Raw genomic sequence first — 20918 nt, 5'->3', positions numbered from 1 at the left:
GCCATCTCTAGTTGCAATTAATAATGAAACTTAATAATATGGTTGTGAATAAAGAACAAAATAGAATATTTTTTAATATACAAAATATTCCATTCAAAACAAATCACCTAATTACATATTTCCTTCAATTGTAACGATACAAAAAAATATTTCATTCATAATTCGAATAGTTTTAAATAACGAATGTGTTGTAAATAAAATATTCTTCCCAATGTCGTTTTTATCAGAATTTTTAAAGTCACCGATTCTGTCTTAATGTATGTATATTGTACATTAATTTAATATACATTCAGCTATTATAATAATACGACTTTAAAATGACCCAGAACTTGAAAATTTTTAATCAATGGACTTAGACATAATAGACACATAATATAGCCAATTTGTTTATCTGAACTTATACTATTGAACTTCTCTTTCTAAGAAAGATAACACGGAGATGTTTATCATGAATAACTAAACGATAACGCCAAAAAAACACGAAAGAACAAATGATTGGTGATTGTGTTACTAATATTCCAGAGACTATTGAAAAAGCATCGCTATCTATGTATTATTGATAAATGTTCTAAGTTGTTTTAGAGTCATATTATTATAATAACCGAATGGACACTAATGTCAAATATAACGTGCAATGGAAAACAATATACATTTAAATAAGACATCGGCGATCGATAGAAACTTAAAAAAAAAAAAAAAAATGATATTTGAAAGAAAACTTTCCCTGCGACATATTCGCTATTTAATATCATTAAAACGTTGTACGAAACATTTTTTCGTATCGTCGCTAATTAAAGAGATAATTGTGTTGTCTATTTCGAACGAGACACCCTGTATATCTTGTTACGCCTCTTATTATAGGCCGCATCTAACTTCTTATATCGCGTGGTTGTATTCTACTCCACACACGTAACAAAACCGTCGCGTGTAGTGCCAATTATCAAAGTGTACGTCCGTGTATTACACAGTTTATCTTTGTATTGACCCATCCAATACTCTGTTTCGCAAGTCCTCTATACGCTTATTTGCGAGCCCGTTTCAGATTGCTCTCAACTTTCGTAGTAAGCTTAACGGATATTTAGAGAAGCCATCGGAACAATAGGGCAGAGAAGCGTTAAATTTTTTCTCCGTAAAATGGTGTCACGAAAACAACGAACGCACAACCAACAATGAAACGTGCGACATTGTTCCATTGCGTACGGTAAAAATTTCATGGAAACAGTGCGTCGTAATAGTTCGAGGAACATATAAACTGTTCGAAGAAGCTTCGCGTTAATTCGCCTGGGCATCACTGCTTAGACATTGTCTCACATCGTGGCATGTTTTCGTGGTGCACAAAAGAGCCGAAGGTTGAGAACCTCCCATTTTTGTACATTTAATGTCTTTTTTTTTTTATTTGCGTTAAAAAAAAATACGTACATTTAAAATAACACGATCGTAGCTCGTACGTGTGTCTCGACTTCGCATTTCGTACATATTACTGACCGTACTGACGCATCTGAAACCGTACTTTGTCACAAACATGAATATTTTTTTAAATATTTACTATAATCGTACGAACATTTATAAGCTCTATTGCAATGCATTTTTCCTTTTTTACTAACAGTAATATCCGTACTAGATAAAATGTCTAAATACGTGCTGCTCACACATAGGTTTGAATTTTATAACAACTTAATGTTTATACCGTAAAGTGTATGTTTTTTTTTTTTTCTGATCGTAAAACACGTACAATAAAGACGATAGAAGTATATAAAGTGAGGGGAAATATTTTATTAAAAAAGTATACTTGCTAGCGAAACTGCCATGTAACTTGTCGATCGTTTGTATACAACAGATAAATTATTTTTTACTTTCAGTAAGCAATGACAGGATACTTCGATTTACCGTTTAATATGGACAGAATATGCAGAATTTGTCTTACAGAGGGTACTAATTTATCCCCTATTTTTTGTGGAGATCAAGAAGTAAGTGACTTTTCAGGTCTTCCACAAAAAATACAAATTTGCGGGTCGATAGAAATTCACGAACAAGACGGATTACCTTCGTTAATTTGCGATATTTGCATTTATAAAGCAAGCGTCGCACACGAATTTAGACAACAGTGTCAACATTCTGATGCCAAGTTACGAATGTACTATAATAAACCATCAAAGACTACGAACATGGTAAATACGATGCGATTCGTTTAGAATTTATATAAAACGTAGCATGTGTACGTATATTTTCTTAAATATTTTAGGACGAGCACATGCAAACAGACTCGAAGATAAGGACAGCAACACCAAAAAAACAAATCACAGAGGGAGATTATTTTGTGAAAGAGGAAGTGCAAATAGCATCGAATTCTCAAGAATACGTGCAGAGGAATACGTACGAATCGAGAGATGAATCTAGCTTAAACACCGAAGAGATTACTATACAAGATGAGAAACTTTTCATATGTTCTATCGGATTCGAAGGATCTAAGGAAACTGAAAAAGAACCTTGCATTCCGGAGAATAATATACACGAGACTTCTCTGACGCAAGGAAATAGCAATGATATTACAGAAACTATAGGTACGCAAAGTAAATTAGAAGAAAATCAAGATATCAATCAGAATACAGACGAAACTGACAAAAAACAAGAAAATGAGTTTCTCAACGAAAGTATATTAAGCGATAACATTACAGAAGAAGGGAGAATTCCACAAAAACGTACATCGACTCGGAAAATGAAATCAGTATCTAATAAAACTTATAACAAAGATGAAATCGATGACAACTATTATGACCCGGGTAGCGACAGTCAGGATTCCGGAGAATCAAAATTTAAATGCAAAGTATGCTCGAAACATTACAGTACACAAAAGGGCTTAAAAAAGCATTCCCTTGTTCACGAGAAAAAATATAAATGCGACATCTGTTTGAAAATGTTTTACAAGCAGGAGAATATGGAGACCCATAAAAAGATACACGCGGCGAAACCACTTGCATGTAAATTATGTCATGCGTCTTTCTCTAAACCTCAAGGCTTTGCACGCCATTTGAAGTCCCACACGGAAAAACTAAACAACATGATTAAACAAATCAATACGGACGAGCAGAAAGATAACAAAGAACCAAAAAAAGAAATGAAAGTCGAGGACGATACAGATGATGAGAGTGGTACCGTAAACGAGATCGATGAGTTTGAAAATGCACCTGAGTTGTACAAATGTGATGTTTGTAGTCAGTATTGTTCTTCATTAAAGAATCTAAAAAGACATGCTCTCGTGCATGGAGACAAAAAGTATTCCTGTACCGTATGTAAGAAATGGTTCTTCAGACCGGATACACTTAAGAAACACGCAGAGAAACATGGCCATGGATTATTAGACAATTTAGTAGACAATAATAAATTCTTCGATTCCGACGATGACCCTTTCCCAGATACTACAAGGAATGCTTTGCAAGAGAACGAAAGCGTTAAGAAGGAAGAGAGCGACGAGGATGGTTCTGGTGAATACAAATGTCAACACTGTGATAAAATCATGGCAACGAAGAAAGGTCTCAGACGTCATGTGTCGATGCATAAGCCAAAACCCGAACCAGTTACGTGTGAAATTTGTAGGAAAGTCTGTGCTAGTCAAGCCCGTCTTGTTCTTCATCAAAGGACACATAAGCCGAAGGAAAAGGTTCCCAGAGAATACTTGTGTCACATCTGTAGCAAAGTATATCCCAGTAATTCTTCTCTCACGTATCATATGAGAACTCATACTGGTGTAAAACCACATGTATGTAAAACATGTAACAGTGGATTTACTACAACGACCAGTTTGGCGAATCACATTAGAATCCACACGGGTGACAAACCGTTTGTTTGCCATGTTTGTAGCGCAGCGTTCGCTGTGAGTTCAGCTTTCAGGCGACACTTGACCAGACATACAGGCGAGGCAAATTATCTTTGTAAAACATGTGGTAAAGCATTCAAAAGACTTAGTACGTTAAAGGAACATACTTACACGCATTCTGGTGAAAAACCATACGTATGTAAAACATGTGGCGCCGCCTACAGTCACAGTGGTAGTTTGTTTGCGCATCAGAAGCGTTGTCGAGCTCAGTATGGTGAAATGGTTGTGGATGAGCATCACCATGCAGTTGCTCATCACATTCACGTGAATAATGTACAATCTGCAGTGCGGTCACTTGCTGTGATAGGACAGATGTTTTAGAAGACTAAAGATTCGTTGTATCAGAACTAACGATTTGAATTGTGCATCATAATGAATTATATATAGACTGTTAAAAGACTATAGAGCGTGCTACGATTTTCATAGTATATAATACAGCATTATTGTAGAGATCGTGCACTTGTGTAAATATATAAGCAGCTCCTTTTTTACAGAGAAACAATTATTTAAATACTCGTATAATAATTAATCAACCTATCCAGACTAGTGCTTTATCGCAAAAAAAAAAAAATTTATCTATTCGCGTAGTAAGTAAATATCCAGTGTACGAACATTTTTTAAAAATCTAGTTATTATTGACTCCAATAATGATTGTATAACTTGAGTATGTAATACACGCAACTTAAATGCATTCCGTACACATTTTTGCATTTTTTTTTCTCTCTCTTTTCATTGAGAAATTTCTTATCCGTGATAAACTTTATATTCTGCATTACCAAACGCTTTACTTTTCATGTTATACATCATTACTGCATTCATAACCTCAAAGCACTAGTTTAGGCATGTGATTAAGATGTGAAGATTTAATACGAAAAATGTACAAGGTAAATAATCAAAATTAAACCTACGTATTAGCCTCGCAAATATATTTTATTTTGAGTTATACTTAAAATTCATATTTAATATACGGGATATTCGGTCATACCTGGGGAAAATTTTAATGGGGGATTCTAGAGGCCAAAATAAGACGAAAATGAAGAATAGCAATTTGTTGATGAAGGCTTCGTTAAAAAGTTATTAACGTTTAAAGTTGAAGTGTGCAGCGTGCGCGGTTCCCGTCTCACAGGCGCAACTTTAGACGTTAATAACTTTTTAACGAAGCCTCAATCAACAAATTGCTATACTTGATTTTCGTTTTATTTTGGCTTCTAGAATCCCCCATTAAAATTTTTTCCAGGGTTGGCCGAACAGCCTGTATAAATTTGTACACACGTAACGAGAAATGTACAAAAATCTACAAATATTAGTTGCTATTAATAGATTGAAAAGAAAAGAGACTGATTCTCATTTATATAAATGCATTAATGATGAGAGAACATTTTATAACTCTTGTATCGAAAGTAATTAAACTAAAATCATTAGATGATCATTCCCAAAAATTGTTATATCTTTTTATTTTATATACGTATTATTATTACTTGGTCTTCAGTCTTTAATACAGTCTGTGTTATATTTAATTCATTAAAAGACATTATATTTACTTCGAACATTAGATCTACATTAATTTAAAAAAAAATTTTGCAAGGTACTACTATTACATTCATTGTAAGTATAAATTTATCATTGCTAATATGTATCATCTATGCAAATTTTTATGTATGTACTTTCTTATATTTTCGTATGTCAATTTCTCAAGTACAAAGTTTTATAATTTTTATTTTAAATGTACAAAAATATCTTACACTTTAATGCATCATTTTATATGCTTAATCGTTCACATATAATCAACGCATACATACCATAAATAGTAATTCATTGTGCCATCCAGATAACATAAATGACATGAACTTAAAGAAATATCATTTGAGTCATTATTTTGTTTTATTTTTTATTATATTTTTTATTTAACGTACAAAATATTCTGTACTTTATATTAAATTTCAATATTATATGCACGTTTACCTTAATTAAGATATTAGTAAACTTAAAGTTCCGGCAAATGGATGCTAATATTTAGATAAATAAATAAATATATATCTTAAACGATAACATTTTTCACTGGGCAATGCGTAATCAAAACTTATTTAATATTAAAGTAATTTATATTAATTACGGCACATTCGTTTACAGATACAATTTATGTGTATGTATATAACAGTAATACTACAAAATAAAACGGAAAGCATTATCATGAAATATTACCATAAATCAATGAAGTGTAACGAATTGCCTGCTTAAGCATTTTTAAATGTACATAACTATTACTATTTTAATTTATTATTAGACTTTTTTCATAATATTGTGAAAATAGTAGATAACAATCTATAAATTTATCATATTATAGTAGACAAAGTAAAACATAATAATTATACAGGGTGTTACGTTTAAGTGTGAAAGGTGGAATATCTCACGAGGTATTAAAATTATCAAAAAAGTGTTCTGATGAAAATTGTTTCACTTAAAAGGGCACATTATGTAGTATAAATAATTTTTGTGTAGGTGGAGTGGTGGGGGAGATTTCAAGGTCAAACTAATTTTTCTAAATGGAAACATATAGTGTTCGGTCACTCCTGGGAAAAATTTTAATAGGGGATTCTAGAGGCCAAAATAAGACGAAAATTAAGAATAGCAATTTGTTGATTGAGGCTTCGTTAAAAAGTTATTAACGTCTAAAGTTGCGCCTGTGAGACGGGAACCGCGCACGCTGCACACTTCAACTTTAAACGTTAATAACTTTTTAACGAAGCCTCCATCAACAAATTGGAATTCTTCATTTTCGTCTTATTTTGGCATCTAGAATCCCCCATTAAAATTTTTCCCAGGGGTGGCTGAACACTCTGTATTTTTGTTAATAATATGATAGCGTTTGTTGAGATTCAACGACTACATGACATTCCATGCTATAGAGCCATAATTATTGAGATGCAAGGCAGTCGGATCAACGCGAATTGTGAGTTAGTTAAAATGAATTCTGCGCGATTACACTATTTGCTTGTGCCGGACCGATCCAGTTTTTAATCAGTTTTTCCTGAGATTGTGGAGATGTCAATCCTACAATTAATATGAGAAATTATGAATTATTCCAGATGTTATAAATGATTGTTTTTAATGTTTACTTATTACACTAGTTTGTAATAACAATTATTAATTAATGACGTCGCTATGCATCGTTCTTCCACGAGAAGAAGGCACAGTGTGTTTACATCCCCACTCCTGATGCAGTCCGCTGACTCACTATTGGTCGAAAACGGTGACAGCCAATCAGCAGACTGCAGCAAGAGTGGGGATGTAAACACGCTGTGTCTTCTCGTGGAAGGACGGTATCTTAACCTTCAACATATCCACCATCGTTGAGTATGCTAAGTATAACTGAAAACACTAAAAATAACTAATATTATAAATTAAAACGTTCTTTCTTCGGCTTCTTAACTCTTTGCGGCGCAGGATTTCAGATAATAAAATAGAGCCATGTTGCATAGAAATTTTATTTCGATTTAAATTAAACAAAATTGGTATACTTTTAATAATAAAGGTATCACACAATGTATAAACATAAAAAAATAGTAATAGTTTAATTAAACTATGAACCTGTATTGGTATATCGAATATTGCCAACACAACATTTGTTGAACATATTACCAACTGCTTTACGTAAATAGAACGAAATATAAACCTATGCGCACGCTTGCAGCTATTGCGATACTTCGAAGTGGGACTAAATATGTCCCGCCATGCATTGCGATTCATCAAAAAGGTGGGCCACTTGCAATCCCAGCGTGCTCCAAAGAGTTAAAGTGACTATTCAAAGTCGAAAGTATAAACTTAGAAGCCTAAGTGGAGGTAAAGTTCGCCGCAGTACGTAGGGTTCGACTAGTAATTCATCTGACTTATAATGATATCATATATTAGCTCGTTGAATTTGTCTCAACAAATGCTATCATATTATGAACAAAGTAATATATGGTTCCATTTAAAAAAATTAGCTTAACCTTGAAATCTCCCGCACCACTCCACGTATACAAAAATTATTTATACCACAAAATGTGCCCCTTTAAATAAAACAACTTCTGTAAGAACACGTTTTTAATACCTTCGATACCTCGTGAGATATTCCACCTTTCGCAGTTAAACGTGACGCACTGTATACAGGGTGTTCAGCCACCCGTGGGAAAAATTTTAATGGGGTATTCTAGAGGCCAAAATAAGACGAGAATTAAGAATACTAATTTGTTAATTGAGGCTTCGTTAAAAAGTTATGAACGTTTATAGTTGCGCCTGTGAAACGGGAACCGTGCGCGCTGCACACTTAAATTTTAAACGTTAATAACTTTTTCACGAAGCCTCCATCAACAAATTGGTATTCTTCATTTTCATCTTATTTTGGCCTCTAGAATCTCCCATTAAAATTTTTCCCAGGGGTATTTTTTTGTAAAAGATTGATACGAGGATTTCAAGGATTTAAAGACACTCACATTAACGAAAGTAACAGAAAAGCTAATACACGTTAATGTACGAGTCTCTTATTGTCACTTTTTATTCCTTGCTGCGCTGCCGTTTTTTCTTGAGTATCTTGTAACGACGCCAAATAGAAGCTCGTGTTCGTCTTAGAACTTTTGCCAAATCTGAATATTTCCGTTTCTCATCAAGTTTTGTATTGTGTTCCAGGTGATCTAGAATCATTCTGTCTTCGTCCGGAAGGAACCTTAAAAATTTAAATAAAATATTCTTATACAATAGACAGAAATTATAAATTATAATTAGGATAATTCTAAGCTCGATGTTGATTGCCAACGATTATTTTGATTTTTAAAAGAGTTTTAAAAATTGTGTATATAAAAAGCAAGTAACCACCATCTTGTGTTCCTAGGTTAAAATATATATAATATTTATACGATGCTGCTTTATCTTTAAGAATTAAATGCTTCACCTTCTTTGCACGTGGTTTGCGTATAAAACTCTAAATCGATGATATACACTGTACAATGTACGATTTGGTAAGCCATCTGCTAGAAATTGAACGAACTTTCGTCTTTCTCTCTTGCTACGAATGTACGTTCTATTTTCTTCTCTTAAAAGTAAAAATGGTTGAACTTTTTCGTACTTCCATTTATGCAACTACATGAAAGAGTAGAAATATGTTTAAATTAATGAAAAACAAAATTTTACTACATGTACAGAAACCACGGAAAATACAAATATTATTAACAAACCTTACAAAATGATCGCCAGTTACTAGTGATTATTTTATCTTCTGATGGATCGTAACATCCCTTTTTAATTGGACTGATTTCTTCAAACCTTTCTATTTCATAATGCGTTGGAGGGCGGGAACCAGCTCTTGATTCGATTTCATGCTGCGGCAATAGAGGGTTTTGTAACTGTATTTGTAAATATCGTAGAGCCTATAATAATGAAATAACGTTGTAAGATAACATACATAGTGTATACAAGAAAAAAGTATATTCCCAATTTATAAACTATTAACATTAAAGAATTGTTGTTAAACGTATTACCTTTGCATCGGTTTCAGAAAGTCTATTTTCTTCTCTGATTTCTTGTGCAAGTATATTAACATCATCGAGTTCCATCTTTCAAGCTTCTTTACTTTACTCACGAGCTGTCTAAATGTTTGAAAAAGTAAAAACATAAACACGCTTATATCTATAAGGTCCTATGACACCAACCGAAACCTAACCAAACTTTTGATTTTTACGATGATATACATTTAAAACAGAAAATATAATTATGGATATATTTATTTTGTGTTTGCAACATTTGTGATTAGGTTCTAAAGGATTAGTGCGCAGTAATGACATTAATAAAGTTCCTTTATTGATTAAAAACGGATGTTGTATGATTCTTTGAGTGATTTAAAAAGTTACTCCAAACCAATAAAGGAACAAAACGAGAGAAAGATTTTACATGGTATAAATTATACAGAATCATATATTTATTGTAAGTGTAGGGGATACGTTTACTTTTAAAAAAAATTTACCACTTATTTTATCAGAAAACAAAAATACAATTCCATACAATCGACAGTAGTGTAGCCAGATCGAGCATAATTGAACGTACAAAACACGATTAGAGTAACGATGAATTTGAAACCTTTAGCGGTGGGGAAAGCAAACACATTTACATATTACCGTCCTTCCACGAAAAGAAGGCACAGCGTGTTTACATCCCCACTCTTGCTACAGTCCGCTGATTGGCTGTCACCGATCTTCGTCACCGTTTTCGACCAATAGTGAGTCAGCGGCCTACAACAGGAGTGGGGATGTAAACACGCTGTGCCAGTTTGTACGAACACTGTATGTGAACTCGACACTTCGCGCGCATTCGAAAGATTCACTGCCGTATACACTTAACTAGAATTTAGGATACCGTTGGATCCCAGTAAGGAACAAAATTTAAGGAAGTTACCGGGAAAGAGACTAAACAAAAAATTTCCTCGTAATCTACATGATGGAATTCCCAACGTGCACCTCTTTTTGCGCTAAAGGTACATCTATGGCAGCGGACGACAGGTAGCTGTGACGTCAGCTTACGCATGCGCAGAAAGGAATCCCACGAGGGAAAATTCCAGTGCGCATGACCAAAATACCGACGATGTCCATCACTGCGTGTCACGTGTATTTTGGTTAATTATACAAATAATAGAGGAAAATGGGAAAAGCGAAGAAACTAAAAGTTTCGAAAGGTGGGACGAAACAATCAAAAGTGGCTTTGTTAGATCAAATAGAAGAAGAAAAAGTAGTGAAATTGAAAAATAGAAACAAGACCAGAATTCGCAACGATGGAGACGAGGAGGTTATATTCTTACATATATCATTAATATCATTAATATAAAATCTTGCACTATATCAATTTTAAATATATTGTTTCATTTTATGATATACAGTTTGTGGATTCTTCTCTTTCAAAGAAGATTTTGTCGCAAGCTAGACAACAGCAAATTGAAATCGAGGAAGAAATTGGAATGGTACAGTCATCGGGAGTTACAAAAAGTCCAGTGGTGAAGCTTTCCACTGAATTTAGCGATACAGAGGAACATTCGAGCGAAGATGAATACGATGGTTCGCATTATTATGAGAATATCGAAATAAACGAGGAGGATGAGCGAGCTATAGAAATGTTTATGTCTAAGAATGCTACGCCTACGAAAACGTTAGCTGACATAATACTAGAAAAGTTGACGGAAAAGAAAACAGAAATTGAAACTCAATTCTCGGATGTAGGTTCTATTCAAATGCAAGAATTGGATCCGAGGGTTAAAGCAATGTACCAGGGCGTTGGAAATGTTTTAACAAAGTATCGCAGCGGAAAATTACCGAAAGCGTTTAAAATCGTTCCTACTTTAAGAAATTGGGAACAAATATTATACATTACAGATCCACCAAAATGGTCGGCTGCAGCGATGTATCAAGCTACTCGAATATTTGCTTCTAATCTTAAAGAGAAAATGGCGCAAAGATTTTATAACTTAGTACTGTTGCCCCGTATCAGAGACGACTTGGTAGAATATAAAAGACTCAACTTTCATTTGTATCAAGCGTTACGAAAAGCATTATATAAGCCTGCTGGTTTTATGAAAGGATTCTTACTTCCTTTATTAGAATCTGGAACTTGTACGTTAAGAGAAGCCGTTATCATCGGATCTGTGATCGCTAAGAATTCAATACCAATTTTACATTCGTCTGCAACGATATTGAAAATCGCAGAAATGGATTACACCGGTGCAAATAGTATTTTCCTTAGGATATTTTTAGATAAAAAATATGCACTTCCGTACAGGGTCGTAGATGGCGTTGTATTTCATTTTCTTAGGTAAGATTATATTTAATTTAAATTACGTAATATTTTTAATCATTATCGTATTTAAAAATAACATTTAATCGTAGGTTTGAAAGTGATCACAGAGAATTACCAGTTTTATGGCACCAGGCATTATTGACTTTTGCACAACGTTACAAAAGCGATATTAGTTCTGAACAGAAGGAGGCTTTATTAGGATTATTAAAGAAGAAATTTCATCATTCGATTACACCTGAAATACGAAGAGAATTGCAACATGCAAAATGCAGAGATCTAGAAATCACGGAACCTAAACCAGAACCAATGATATGTTGAAGGTTCAAGTTCTTTCACCTTATAAAAATTGTAAATTATATTTCTTTAGGAACAAAGAATTCCTTAATCTCTTACGAACCAAATTGAACCTCGAATACTTTACATCGCATTGGTATAAAAAATATATACAAAAAATGGTTGTACTGTTAAATTTATTTTAAAAATCGCAATATAGAAGTATTCAATTACAGGTATTAATGAATATCGTATAATATATCAACTTTTCAATTATACATAATTATTGTTTGCAGTTCGTTTAAAAATAAAAATAAAAATTCTGATATCCTCTACAACGAATATATAATACTTTGTGAACGTTTGTTATGTTTAATGGTTGCTATAAATTATAAAGTTAAGATCACATTAAAAACTCTATTAAAAATAATAAAAATAACTTTCGTATTTAAATCTAACAAAATGTAAACAAAACATTAGAATTATATTTTTAATATTAGGGTATTTATATCTAAATTGACGTATTTTTTTTTTTTAAGTATTTGTATACCTTCTCGCAATATATTTTATATATATACAGAATTTAAATACAATAATTATTTAAATGAACGCTGTTTGCATTTAAGTTCAGAGACATTGCAATATAAAAATACCTACCAATAAAGTATAAAAGAAAATTACCTCTCTATTGTTTAAACAACTATCTGACAAGTAGTTTTACATACTTTTGCATCTATTTCCTACATGAGAACGGTAAAAATCATACTAATACAAATCATATATATATATATATTACAATATTCGAAATTTTAAACGTTTGCGGTGCTTTAACTTTCTACAACCGTTTAAAGTTTATTTCTTTTTGAAAAATGTGGTAATATTTTTGGATCCGGCAGCTGCCTTTTGTCTGGCTAACTCCTTTTTACCAACGGTAGTTTTTTGAGGCTACGTAATACAAATATTGTAAGAATACATACGACAAGAATATATTTACACGCATAGAAAAGAAAACGTTACCTTTTCTGATTTGGACAAATCAGGAACTTTTGGTTTCAGTATTGACTCATTTTCAGTTAAATCTTTCTTGGATCTCTTCTCACTCGTAGCGTCTTTAGGACTACTTAATTTTCGTTTCTTAGTTTCGGTTTCATCCGGTATATTTAAGTGTTGCGCTAACTTTTTGGACAAATCTTCCGAAAGATATTCCGATACTATACCATGTGCGTATTTTAAATACTCTGTAGAAAAAGATAAATGTATGTTATTTCCACTTTCACATTCACCGCGATAGAGGTAAGATATACGAGGCTGATTTTAATTCTTACCCACTTCCGAAGCATTCTCAAGCTTAACGCTTTTAACGTAAGTAGCACTAATAGCACCCTGCGACACATGAATACCCTTTTGTTTTAGTACGTCTGCTACTCTTTCTACTTTCTTTTGTAACCAGATTAACGTCTTTTCTTCGTTAAATTTGTAAGCTTGCAACGATTCGTCTCCCTTACGGTCGGCTACCAACGTCAACTTTAAACTCTGACACTGAGCGAGACGAGACGTTTCTGGGAAATCTTCGTCCCATAGACATTGATCTAACGGTTGTGCTTGTTGTGACTATGAACGTAACATTTAAGATTATTAATCCTAGATCGGCAAATTGAAGCATCATACTATATGAAAATGATATCGACGTAACGTGGCAACGGAAGAAACATTTACCTTTCTTAAATAAGGTAGTACTAAGAATATTGGATCGATGGGAGTGGATAAATGCATTTTTCCATCTGATTTCACATTATCGTCTATGAACCACGATCTTTTGTTCTCATCGAATGTTAAAACTTCTTGTACTGTTAAGTTACCAGGACTAAAGACGAACATAGCAGGTTGATTAGAGGCTGGGTGTCTTAATTTAATTACATCGGGTATTCCCCCGTGTGTATTATCTAAACCATCGCCTAAAACATTTAAAACATGTCTTGAAAGGATGATCTAAGAAACGAGGTAAAAATATAAAATACTCGTAAGTGTCGAATAAACCACAGAGAAAATACCGGTAAATGTTTAACTGCAACACGAACAGTTAAGGCGAAAAGTTGAAATACGAAATTATTTTTACCCATTTATTCACCTTTCATAAGAAAAACCCACGTATTTGTACCTGGATACGAGTTTGTTGTTTTGACGCACTTTTTTGGTGATGCTTTGGTACGCGGCATATTTACGCGCGTTTTACACGATCGATATCACGTTAGGTTATTTACACCTCACGCACAATTTTCACCGTGTATCAATACATATGCATAAAACAAATTTAGCGATCAGCCATTTTTGGTAAAAGGACCGACTCTTAATTTTTTATTACTTGTTGACCGTTGTATACCACACTGCGTATCTATTTCGGTAAACGAGCACGTTAAACGCGACATGCCGCTGGCGTTATACGGGATAACATTTGAAATCTCGATGTGTGGTCGAACGTCAGCGAATGGTCGATGATCGGAGAACCGGGCCGAGAAGAGGCGTTGCCGCGCTACAAGCCATCTTTTGAAAAAGAGAAGTGCATCAAAATCGTGCTCTAGCGTGAAAGATTTAAACTACAACGCGTAAAATTTCTATCGATAAAAACATATTGAGTTTCTATGAATACACAGTAGCCCTTCCCGACGAGCATTGTACTTGCAACGGAAATCGTTCTACGCATAATTTGATTAAAAAATAGATAAGCATTAAACAATACTTATCTATTTCAATGAGGATATTTGCAAACTTTTTACGTATTCCTTTTATTCATAATAATCATATTAAAGAATTTTACTTTTAAGATTTTCAGTTATTTCGTGGAATGTTTATTTTAACTTTGTAACAAAATAAAAAATATTAAAATTTCATTAGGGCGAATCATGGACCTGAAGAACGATGTATACATATTTTGTTGTGGGGTTAGGTTCCCCGAAAGGGGAAATCACTTTTAAAACATCAGCCATTTTCTTAAATGTGGGGTCGTCGCCTCTTGTATTCAACATCAGAGGGATCGTTCTCAGAAGCAGTGATGGACATTCGTGGGAATTTTGGTCATGCGCACTGGAGCGCATGATCGCTGCCGTATACACTTAACTAGAATTTAGGGTACCGTTGTGGATCCCAGTAAGGAAGTTACAGGGAAAAAGATAAAAACAAAAAATTTTCTCTTAATCTACATGAGTATAGCTTGAGAAATACGTAGGGGATCTTCGATAAGTTAATTTTTGTGTGATTGGCGAGCATTTGAAGTAGAAAGTTCAATTTTGTACAAAATATGGGAACTCCCAACATGCACCTCTTTTTGCGCTAAAGATACGTCTATGGTAGCGGACGACAGGTAGCTGTGACGTCAGCTTACGCATGCGCAGAAAGGAATCCCACGAGGGAAAATTCCCACGAATGTCCATCGCTGCTCAGAGAAACCGTGTGACCAGATTTGGCATAATTGAGTGCATCGACAACAACACTAGTAACAACGAACTTTGTTAGCGTCTAAAGAATGCTGGGGAAAGCAGACGTATCCTATCGTATGGATCATTTGGCACGCGAGCCTGGTATTTTGAGCAACTTTGGGAAATCGAGAAAAAAAAGGTGAGTGTGAAGTTCGACCTCACGACAATTTGCATACGGTGTTGACTGGGGCCACTCGACCATTGAAGTGCATTTCTATGTTCTTCCTTGTTCTGCAACTGAAAACAACGAAGACAGACAAGATCGATGTTTTTTTATGTCTGACTTGGTTGTTTTCAATAGTAAGACGAGGAAGAACATAAGAACGACCGTCGTTTCTATTGGATATTGCATTTGTATTTCTTATTGTATGAGTGTGCTGCCATCTAGCGTATAATGTGTCGTATCCAGAGGTGCTAAAAAGCATCGACGGTGCCCTACTCACGCATGCTAGATCACGCGTACGTGAGCTCGTGGAGTTTCGGTGAGTCGACAAAGGCAAACTGACACATGCCTTCTTTCTCGATTCTCCGAAGCTGCCCGAAGTAATTTCGGACCGCCTCGTGGGAGTCGAGAGAGAAAGACTCACATTTGCTTTCTCGCTCTTGAACAACTGAAATTCGACCTCACGTCATCGCCATACAATTCCAAGTCTCCGACCAATTTTCCGACCAATGTAGGAGCACATAAGCAAAGTACTACAGTATTGTCTCTATAGAAGCGACGCTCTCGGGGCTCAACGCTCGGCTATATCGTGGACGAGAAACGATTCTTGATACTTTGTTGACGCCTACTGGAGGCGGCGAGTATAGAAAAGAACAGCGAGCATATGACAAAAAGGGACTGAGCGGCCGAGCATCGCCGAATTTGCTATCGCTTCCTTCGCTTCGGGTCGGCTGTAACGAAATACAGGCGATGTTTATGCGAGCCTATACGAAATCGGTGTTCTAATTCTGACTTCTACCTCTCTTGGTAGAGGTCGCAGAATGAAATACTGATTCTGTATAGGCTCGCGTAAACATCGCCTGTGTTTCGATACAGCCGACGTGGAGTCACTTGAGCGATGCATGCCTTTGATTTCTTATTGCGTTAGTAAATAGGACCTAAATTGTATATCGTATTTGGTGTCATTTTAATCAGAAAAGTGTCACGAATATGTTGATGAAGTTTGAAAAAAGGAAGAACAAAAATAAAGATGAATTTCGTTGTTGATTTAATATTGTATATGTACTAGTTAAATCGTGTCATAACTTCAGTACATATATGTATGTATCGATCGTTTACTGCAATAGTGATATAACCCGAAAAGATATACATAACTTGCGAATTTAAACTGTTTAACCAACTTATTTTACTCTGAGTTGTCTCACGATTTCGGCAAATAAATGATAGGTCAATTAAATTACAATTCCTTTTTTCAGATGAGGATACACTTTAAAGAAAGGTCAAATGTATATTATAATTTATGAAAAACAATAATAAAAATTATGTTGTACTTGATCTTAGTTAAATCAGAAAACTGTCACAGACATGTTAAAAGTTTCAAAACAAGAAAAGGAAAAATAAAAAATTTGTATTATTGCACTAGTGTTGCCTTAGTAATTTGAGCCCGTATCGTATGACAATGTTCGACGACCGACTGTCAAACGCGCCGCTATCTTGGGGAACCGCCCATAGGAAGGCATACTCGCCGATACAGCGAGTGCTTAGTTCTAACGGTACGCAGTGGGGATAAGTAGAGGGGATATGATATTTGCCTATATCGTGGACGAGTTCCGAGCTTATATAGAGAAAATACTGTATAATGAAAAAAAATTTTGTGAAATTTGTCTTACGTAAATACACGTTTTAAGACCCCCCGATCATATTTGAATTATTGAAAAAAAAGAAATTCTTTTTTATTATTCCTATGTATGAGCGTACACATGTATATCGTTTCAGATATCACTTCTGATACTTCTGACAACGTATAACGATTACTACGGGCTACTGCCAACGTCTCCCGGCCTCTACTGGCTTCTGCTGGCCTCTGCTGACCACCGCTTATATTTCTGACAACGTATAACGATTACTACTTGTTACTGCTTGCCCCTGCTGGTCTCTGCATGCCTCTGCATTTCTCTGCTGGCCCCTGCCGACCATTGCTGACCACTGCTGATCTTTGTTGACAACTTCTGATATGACGTATACGTATTAAAGCCTTGTATAATGTAAATCTATGGCAATAAATGATATAATTTCAAAGAATTCTATGTGTTCTCATCATTTTTACCTTTCTTCCGTTTTTCCAGTAAAAACTGGAATCCCAAAGTGCACAGAACATTTCCAAAATGTCGGTGTCCTTGACCCGCTTTCGAAATTAGATCAAGGCCATCCGGATTTCCAAAGTATCCCGAATTTTTTTAAAATTCAAATGGCCTTGACCTTGACTTAGTTTCGAAATTGGGTCAAGGCCATCCGGATTTCCAAAGCGCCCGGAATTTTTCTAAAATTCGAATGGCCTTGATCTTGATCTTGACCCACTTTCGAAAGGGGGTGAAGGCCATCTGGATTTCCAAAGCGTCCGGAATTTTTTTTAAATTCGAGTGGCCTTGGCCTTGACCTTGACCTGGACCTTAAACCCAAGGCCATCCGGATTTCCAAAGCGCCATGAATTTTTCTAAAATTCGAATAGCCTTGGCCTTGACCTTGACCTTGACCTTGAACCCAAGGCCATCCGGATTTTCAAAATGCGCGGAATTTTTCTAAAATTCGAGTGGCCTTGGCCTTGAAATTGGGTCAAGATCAAGGTCAAGGCCAAATCCGGATTTGCAAAGTGAGCGGAATTTTTCTAAAATTCGAGTGGCCTTGACCTTGATATTGAGTTGAGAATTTGATCAAGGTCTAGGTCGACAGATTTGTTTAAATCCATGAAATGGTGAGTGAATTATTAATATTAAAATTTTAATTTTAAAATTTTTATGGGAGATTCTAGAGGCCAAAATAAGACGAAAATCAAGAATACCAATTTGTTGATTGAGGCTTCGTTAAAAAGTTATTAACGTTTAAAGTTAAAGTGTGCAGCGCGCACGGTTGCCGTCTCACAGGCGCAACTTTAAACGTTAATAACTTCTTAACGAAGCCTCAATCAACAAATTGCTATTCTTGATTTTCGTCTTATTTTGGCTTCTAGAATGTCGCATTAAAATTTTTTCCAGGGGTTAGGCTGAACACCCTGTATTTCGATGACTTACACCTTTTGCGTTTAACAGTGCAGTGTTCCTTAACGGGAAGGTGATTATAAATAAAAATTGTCCGAGTTTGTTAGTGAAAACGTTTCATTAAACTCTGAAAGTTACAATAGCAGTAGAGTTTTTGTCTGTTATTCACGATTATTTCTTTACTATAGAATCACATATAAGGTTACAGTATTTGAGGCCACCTCCATGCGTTATAATTGCGACCTACTTCTCTGCGAACCTTAAATTTCGTCGTAATTCCGTGTTCACGATCTCGTTTAAAAAAACCAAGAAACAATTCAGTCTTTCGAAATCTTTTTCCCCGACGCTTTTCGACGAACATCGCTAGCAAATTTCAAAAACTTGAAATCAAACCGTTCGTTAAATGGTTCCAATACGATCAACGATAAAAGATTTCATGATTTTTCCAGTTTAAGATAAGCATTCCTTGCTGGATCGTGCGTCGTAAAATAATGGAAACAAGATTTCTTTCGAAAAAAGGAAGATTTACGTTCAAAATTCTTGTTAGACGCGTGTGGTATTATAGTACAAAATTAAAAAATATTTACTGGTTGATTATCGTATCAGGGAAAGTCAAATTCCTCCAAACGCATGCATATTAATTTTTTAAAAAGGAAATTTAAATATCTAGGTCGACAGATTTGTTTAAATCCATGAAATGGTGGGTGAATTATTAATATTAAAATTTTAATTTTAAAATTTTTATGGGAGATTCTAGAGGCCAAAATAAGACGAAAATCAAGAATACCAATTTGTTGATTGAGGTTTCGTTAAAAAGTTATTAACGTTTAAAGTTAAAGTGTGCAGCGCGCACGGTTCCCGTCTCACAGACGCAACTTTAAACGTTAATAACTTTTTAACGAAGCCTCAATCAACAAATTGCTATTCTTGATTTTCGTCTTATTTTGGCCTCTAGAATGTCCCATTAAAATTTTTAATTCCAAAAACATTCACTGGTGGCATAATTATTTTACAAAAAATCAAACAGGACGTAAATCTTCCAAAGTTCCTAGAATCTGCTTGATAAAAGGCACGAATTTACGACGATCTCGTATACGAGAAGAAAACGAACGATTATGCCATACGTTGATGCGTGCGATTATCAGATAATTTCGCGGACAAACGTAACCACGCGTGTTTTATGGCTCTGTGCGTGGGCGTGTGTGTAAACATTGAAGGATCTCCCTTTTTCTCGTTTTTACTCCCCAGTTTCATTCTCTCAGCCACGCACTCGGATGAAAGGTCTGTTGCAATTGGTCGTGAAACGAAAATTTGGGGCGAGATTCGTGCGTGATTACTTTGATCATGTACAATACTAATTATTCTGCTACGGTTTCAGCGTTCCTGATAGAACACGCGGAGCGTTACACGACAGAGGCGAGTATATATAAAATATAACATACTTTTTAGAAGCTAGAAGATCACATAATCTCGCGAGAAATAGAGTTTCTGTTACGCTGTGCACGGCGAACGTCTTCCTTTCGTTCTCCATGTTTTCGTCGACGCTTATTTTCTTATATGTATAGTGTGTACAGAGACGAGGATTCGGAGTACCTCAGACGATGATCAAAAAGGAGAACTACAAACCGGTTTTGCACACCAAAATTCAACCTTTTGCAAATTAAATTTCATTTCTTTTTCTAAACTTTTCTAGCGGAGATCACATTAAATGCAAATTTATTCCTAAAGTAGACAGTGGACGAAATTTGCATAGGGACCCCATGCTTTGCTAACATCGATTTCAATTGCGAATTTTTGTTAGAAGTTGGAAACCTCATGAGCACCACAGCGCTGTTACTGGGAAGCTGCAGTTAAAATTTTTATGGGTGATTCTAGAGGCCAAAATAAGACGAAAATCAAGAATACTAATTTGTTGATTGAGGCTTCGTTAAAAAGTTATTAACGTTTAAAGCTCCGCGCATGCAGCGCGCACGGTTCCCGTCTCACAGGCGCAACTTTAAACGTTAATAACTTCTTAACGAAGCCTTAATTGAAAAATTATTATTCTTGATTTTCGTCTTATTTTAGCCTCTAGAATCCCCTATTAAAATTTTTCCCAGGGGTGGTCGAACACCCTGTATAATCATCCTTTAATTATTATCTACTGTTTATAAAAAAAACAAAAGCGGTTTTTTGTTTGTTAAGACGCCACTCTATTTCTTATCATTCTCTCATATGTCTCACCGACTTTGAATTTTATTAATACTTAATTTTATTTATTAAAAAATATTAGTGTCCATATACAAATT

General features: G+C 34.9%; 4 protein-coding genes across 9 annotated transcripts; 2 read left to right on the top strand and 2 right to left on the bottom strand.

The window, feature by feature from the left end:
• The first annotated feature begins 1056 nt into the window (after positions 1 to 1056).
• LOC122403082 (zinc finger protein 345-like) lies at positions 1057 to 4874 on the top strand. 2 transcript variants are annotated; one of them, XM_043406388.1, is made up of 3 exons: positions 1057 to 1201; positions 1860 to 2168; positions 2243 to 4874. In XM_043406388.1, the coding sequence occupies exons 2-3, from the start codon at positions 1866 to 1868 to the stop codon at positions 4193 to 4195; spliced, it is 2256 nt and encodes a 751-aa protein (XP_043262323.1). In that variant the 5' UTR covers positions 1057 to 1201; positions 1860 to 1865; the 3' UTR covers positions 4196 to 4874. The 2 variants fall into 2 exon arrangements, with proteins under 2 accessions (XP_043262323.1, XP_043262322.1); XM_043406387.1 differs by having other exon boundaries at positions 1057 to 1349.
• A 2416-nt stretch (positions 4875 to 7290) lies between these two features.
• LOC122403080 lies at positions 7291 to 10030 on the bottom strand. 4 transcript variants are annotated; one of them, XM_043406384.1, is made up of 6 exons: positions 9870 to 10013; positions 9388 to 9495; positions 9085 to 9276; positions 8802 to 8989; positions 8663 to 8737; positions 8497 to 8576 (listed from the first exon to the last, which is right to left on the bottom strand). In XM_043406384.1, exons 2-5 carry the CDS (start codon positions 9460 to 9462, stop codon positions 8692 to 8694), a joined length of 501 nt encoding a protein of 166 aa, XP_043262319.1. In that variant the 5' UTR covers positions 9463 to 9495; positions 9870 to 10013; the 3' UTR covers positions 8497 to 8576; positions 8663 to 8691. The 4 variants fall into 4 exon arrangements, with proteins under 4 accessions (XP_043262318.1, XP_043262316.1, XP_043262317.1 ...); XM_043406383.1 differs by lacking the exon at positions 8663 to 8737 and having other exon boundaries at positions 7291 to 8576; positions 9950 to 10030; XM_043406381.1 differs by lacking the exon at positions 8663 to 8737 and having other exon boundaries at positions 7291 to 8576; positions 9870 to 10006.
• A 459-nt stretch (positions 10031 to 10489) lies between these two features.
• On the top strand, positions 10490 to 12190 carry LOC122403022 (bystin). Its single transcript, XM_043406297.1, has 3 exons — positions 10490 to 10684; positions 10776 to 11701; positions 11776 to 12190. The coding sequence occupies exons 1-3, from the start codon at positions 10541 to 10543 to the stop codon at positions 12002 to 12004; spliced, it is 1299 nt and encodes a 432-aa protein (XP_043262232.1). The 5' UTR covers positions 10490 to 10540; the 3' UTR covers positions 12005 to 12190.
• Positions 12191 to 12574: 384 nt separating this feature from the next.
• LOC122403023 (ribonuclease H2 subunit B) lies at positions 12575 to 14455 on the bottom strand. Of its 2 annotated transcripts, none has more exons than XM_043406298.1 (5): positions 14088 to 14455; positions 13676 to 13914; positions 13285 to 13570; positions 12977 to 13197; positions 12575 to 12904 (listed from the first exon to the last, which is right to left on the bottom strand). In XM_043406298.1, exons 1-5 carry the CDS (start codon positions 14173 to 14175, stop codon positions 12812 to 12814), a joined length of 927 nt encoding a protein of 308 aa, XP_043262233.1. In that variant the 5' UTR covers positions 14176 to 14455; the 3' UTR covers positions 12575 to 12811. The 2 variants fall into 2 exon arrangements, with proteins under 2 accessions (XP_043262233.1, XP_043262234.1); XM_043406299.1 differs by having other exon boundaries at positions 14118 to 14455.
• Positions 14456 to 20918: the final 6463 nt, after the last annotated feature.

This window comes from Colletes gigas, unplaced genomic scaffold, assembly GCF_013123115.1.
Source record: "Colletes gigas isolate AHSC1104 unplaced genomic scaffold, ASM1312311v1 Colletes_gigas_Sc00043, whole genome shotgun sequence".
NCBI classification, from domain to species: domain Eukaryota; kingdom Metazoa; phylum Arthropoda; class Insecta; order Hymenoptera; family Colletidae; genus Colletes; species Colletes gigas.
Note: the sequence above shows the minus strand (reverse complement) of the source record. Positions and strands in the feature narration are given on the sequence as shown.

Coding starts and splice junctions, on each gene's coding strand:
- LOC122403023 (XM_043406298.1), bottom strand. CDS start 14,175: ATGCCGCGTACCAAAGCATCACCAAAAAAGTGCGTCAAAACAACAAAC. Junction 13,915..14,087: donor GTGGGTTTTTCTTATGAAAG/GTGAATAAATGG, acceptor TAAATGTTTTAG/GCGATGGTTTAGATAATACA. Junction 13,198..13,284: donor TGAGAATGCTTCGGAAGTGG/GTAAGAATTAAA, acceptor CTTTTTCTACAG/AGTATTTAAAATACGCACAT.
- LOC122403082 (XM_043406388.1), top strand. CDS start 1,866: ATGACAGGATACTTCGATTTACCGTTTAATATGGACAGAATATGCAGA. Junction 2,169..2,242: donor CATCAAAGACTACGAACATG/GTAAATACGATG, acceptor TAAATATTTTAG/GACGAGCACATGCAAACAGA.
- LOC122403022 (XM_043406297.1), top strand. CDS start 10,541: ATGGGAAAAGCGAAGAAACTAAAAGTTTCGAAAGGTGGGACGAAACAA. Junction 10,685..10,775: donor GCAACGATGGAGACGAGGAG/GTTATATTCTTA, acceptor TATGATATACAG/TTTGTGGATTCTTCTCTTTC. Junction 11,702..11,775: donor GTTGTATTTCATTTTCTTAG/GTAAGATTATAT, acceptor ATTTAATCGTAG/GTTTGAAAGTGATCACAGAG.
- LOC122403080 (XM_043406383.1), bottom strand. CDS start 9,462: ATGGAACTCGATGATGTTAATATACTTGCACAAGAAATCAGAGAAGAA. Junction 8,990..9,084: donor ACTGGCGATCATTTTGTAAG/GTTTGTTAATAA, acceptor TCTTTCATGTAG/TTGCATAAATGGAAGTACGA. Junction 8,577..8,801: donor GCAAACCACGTGCAAAGAAG/GTGAAGCATTTA, acceptor TAAATTTTTAAG/GTTCCTTCCGGACGAAGACA.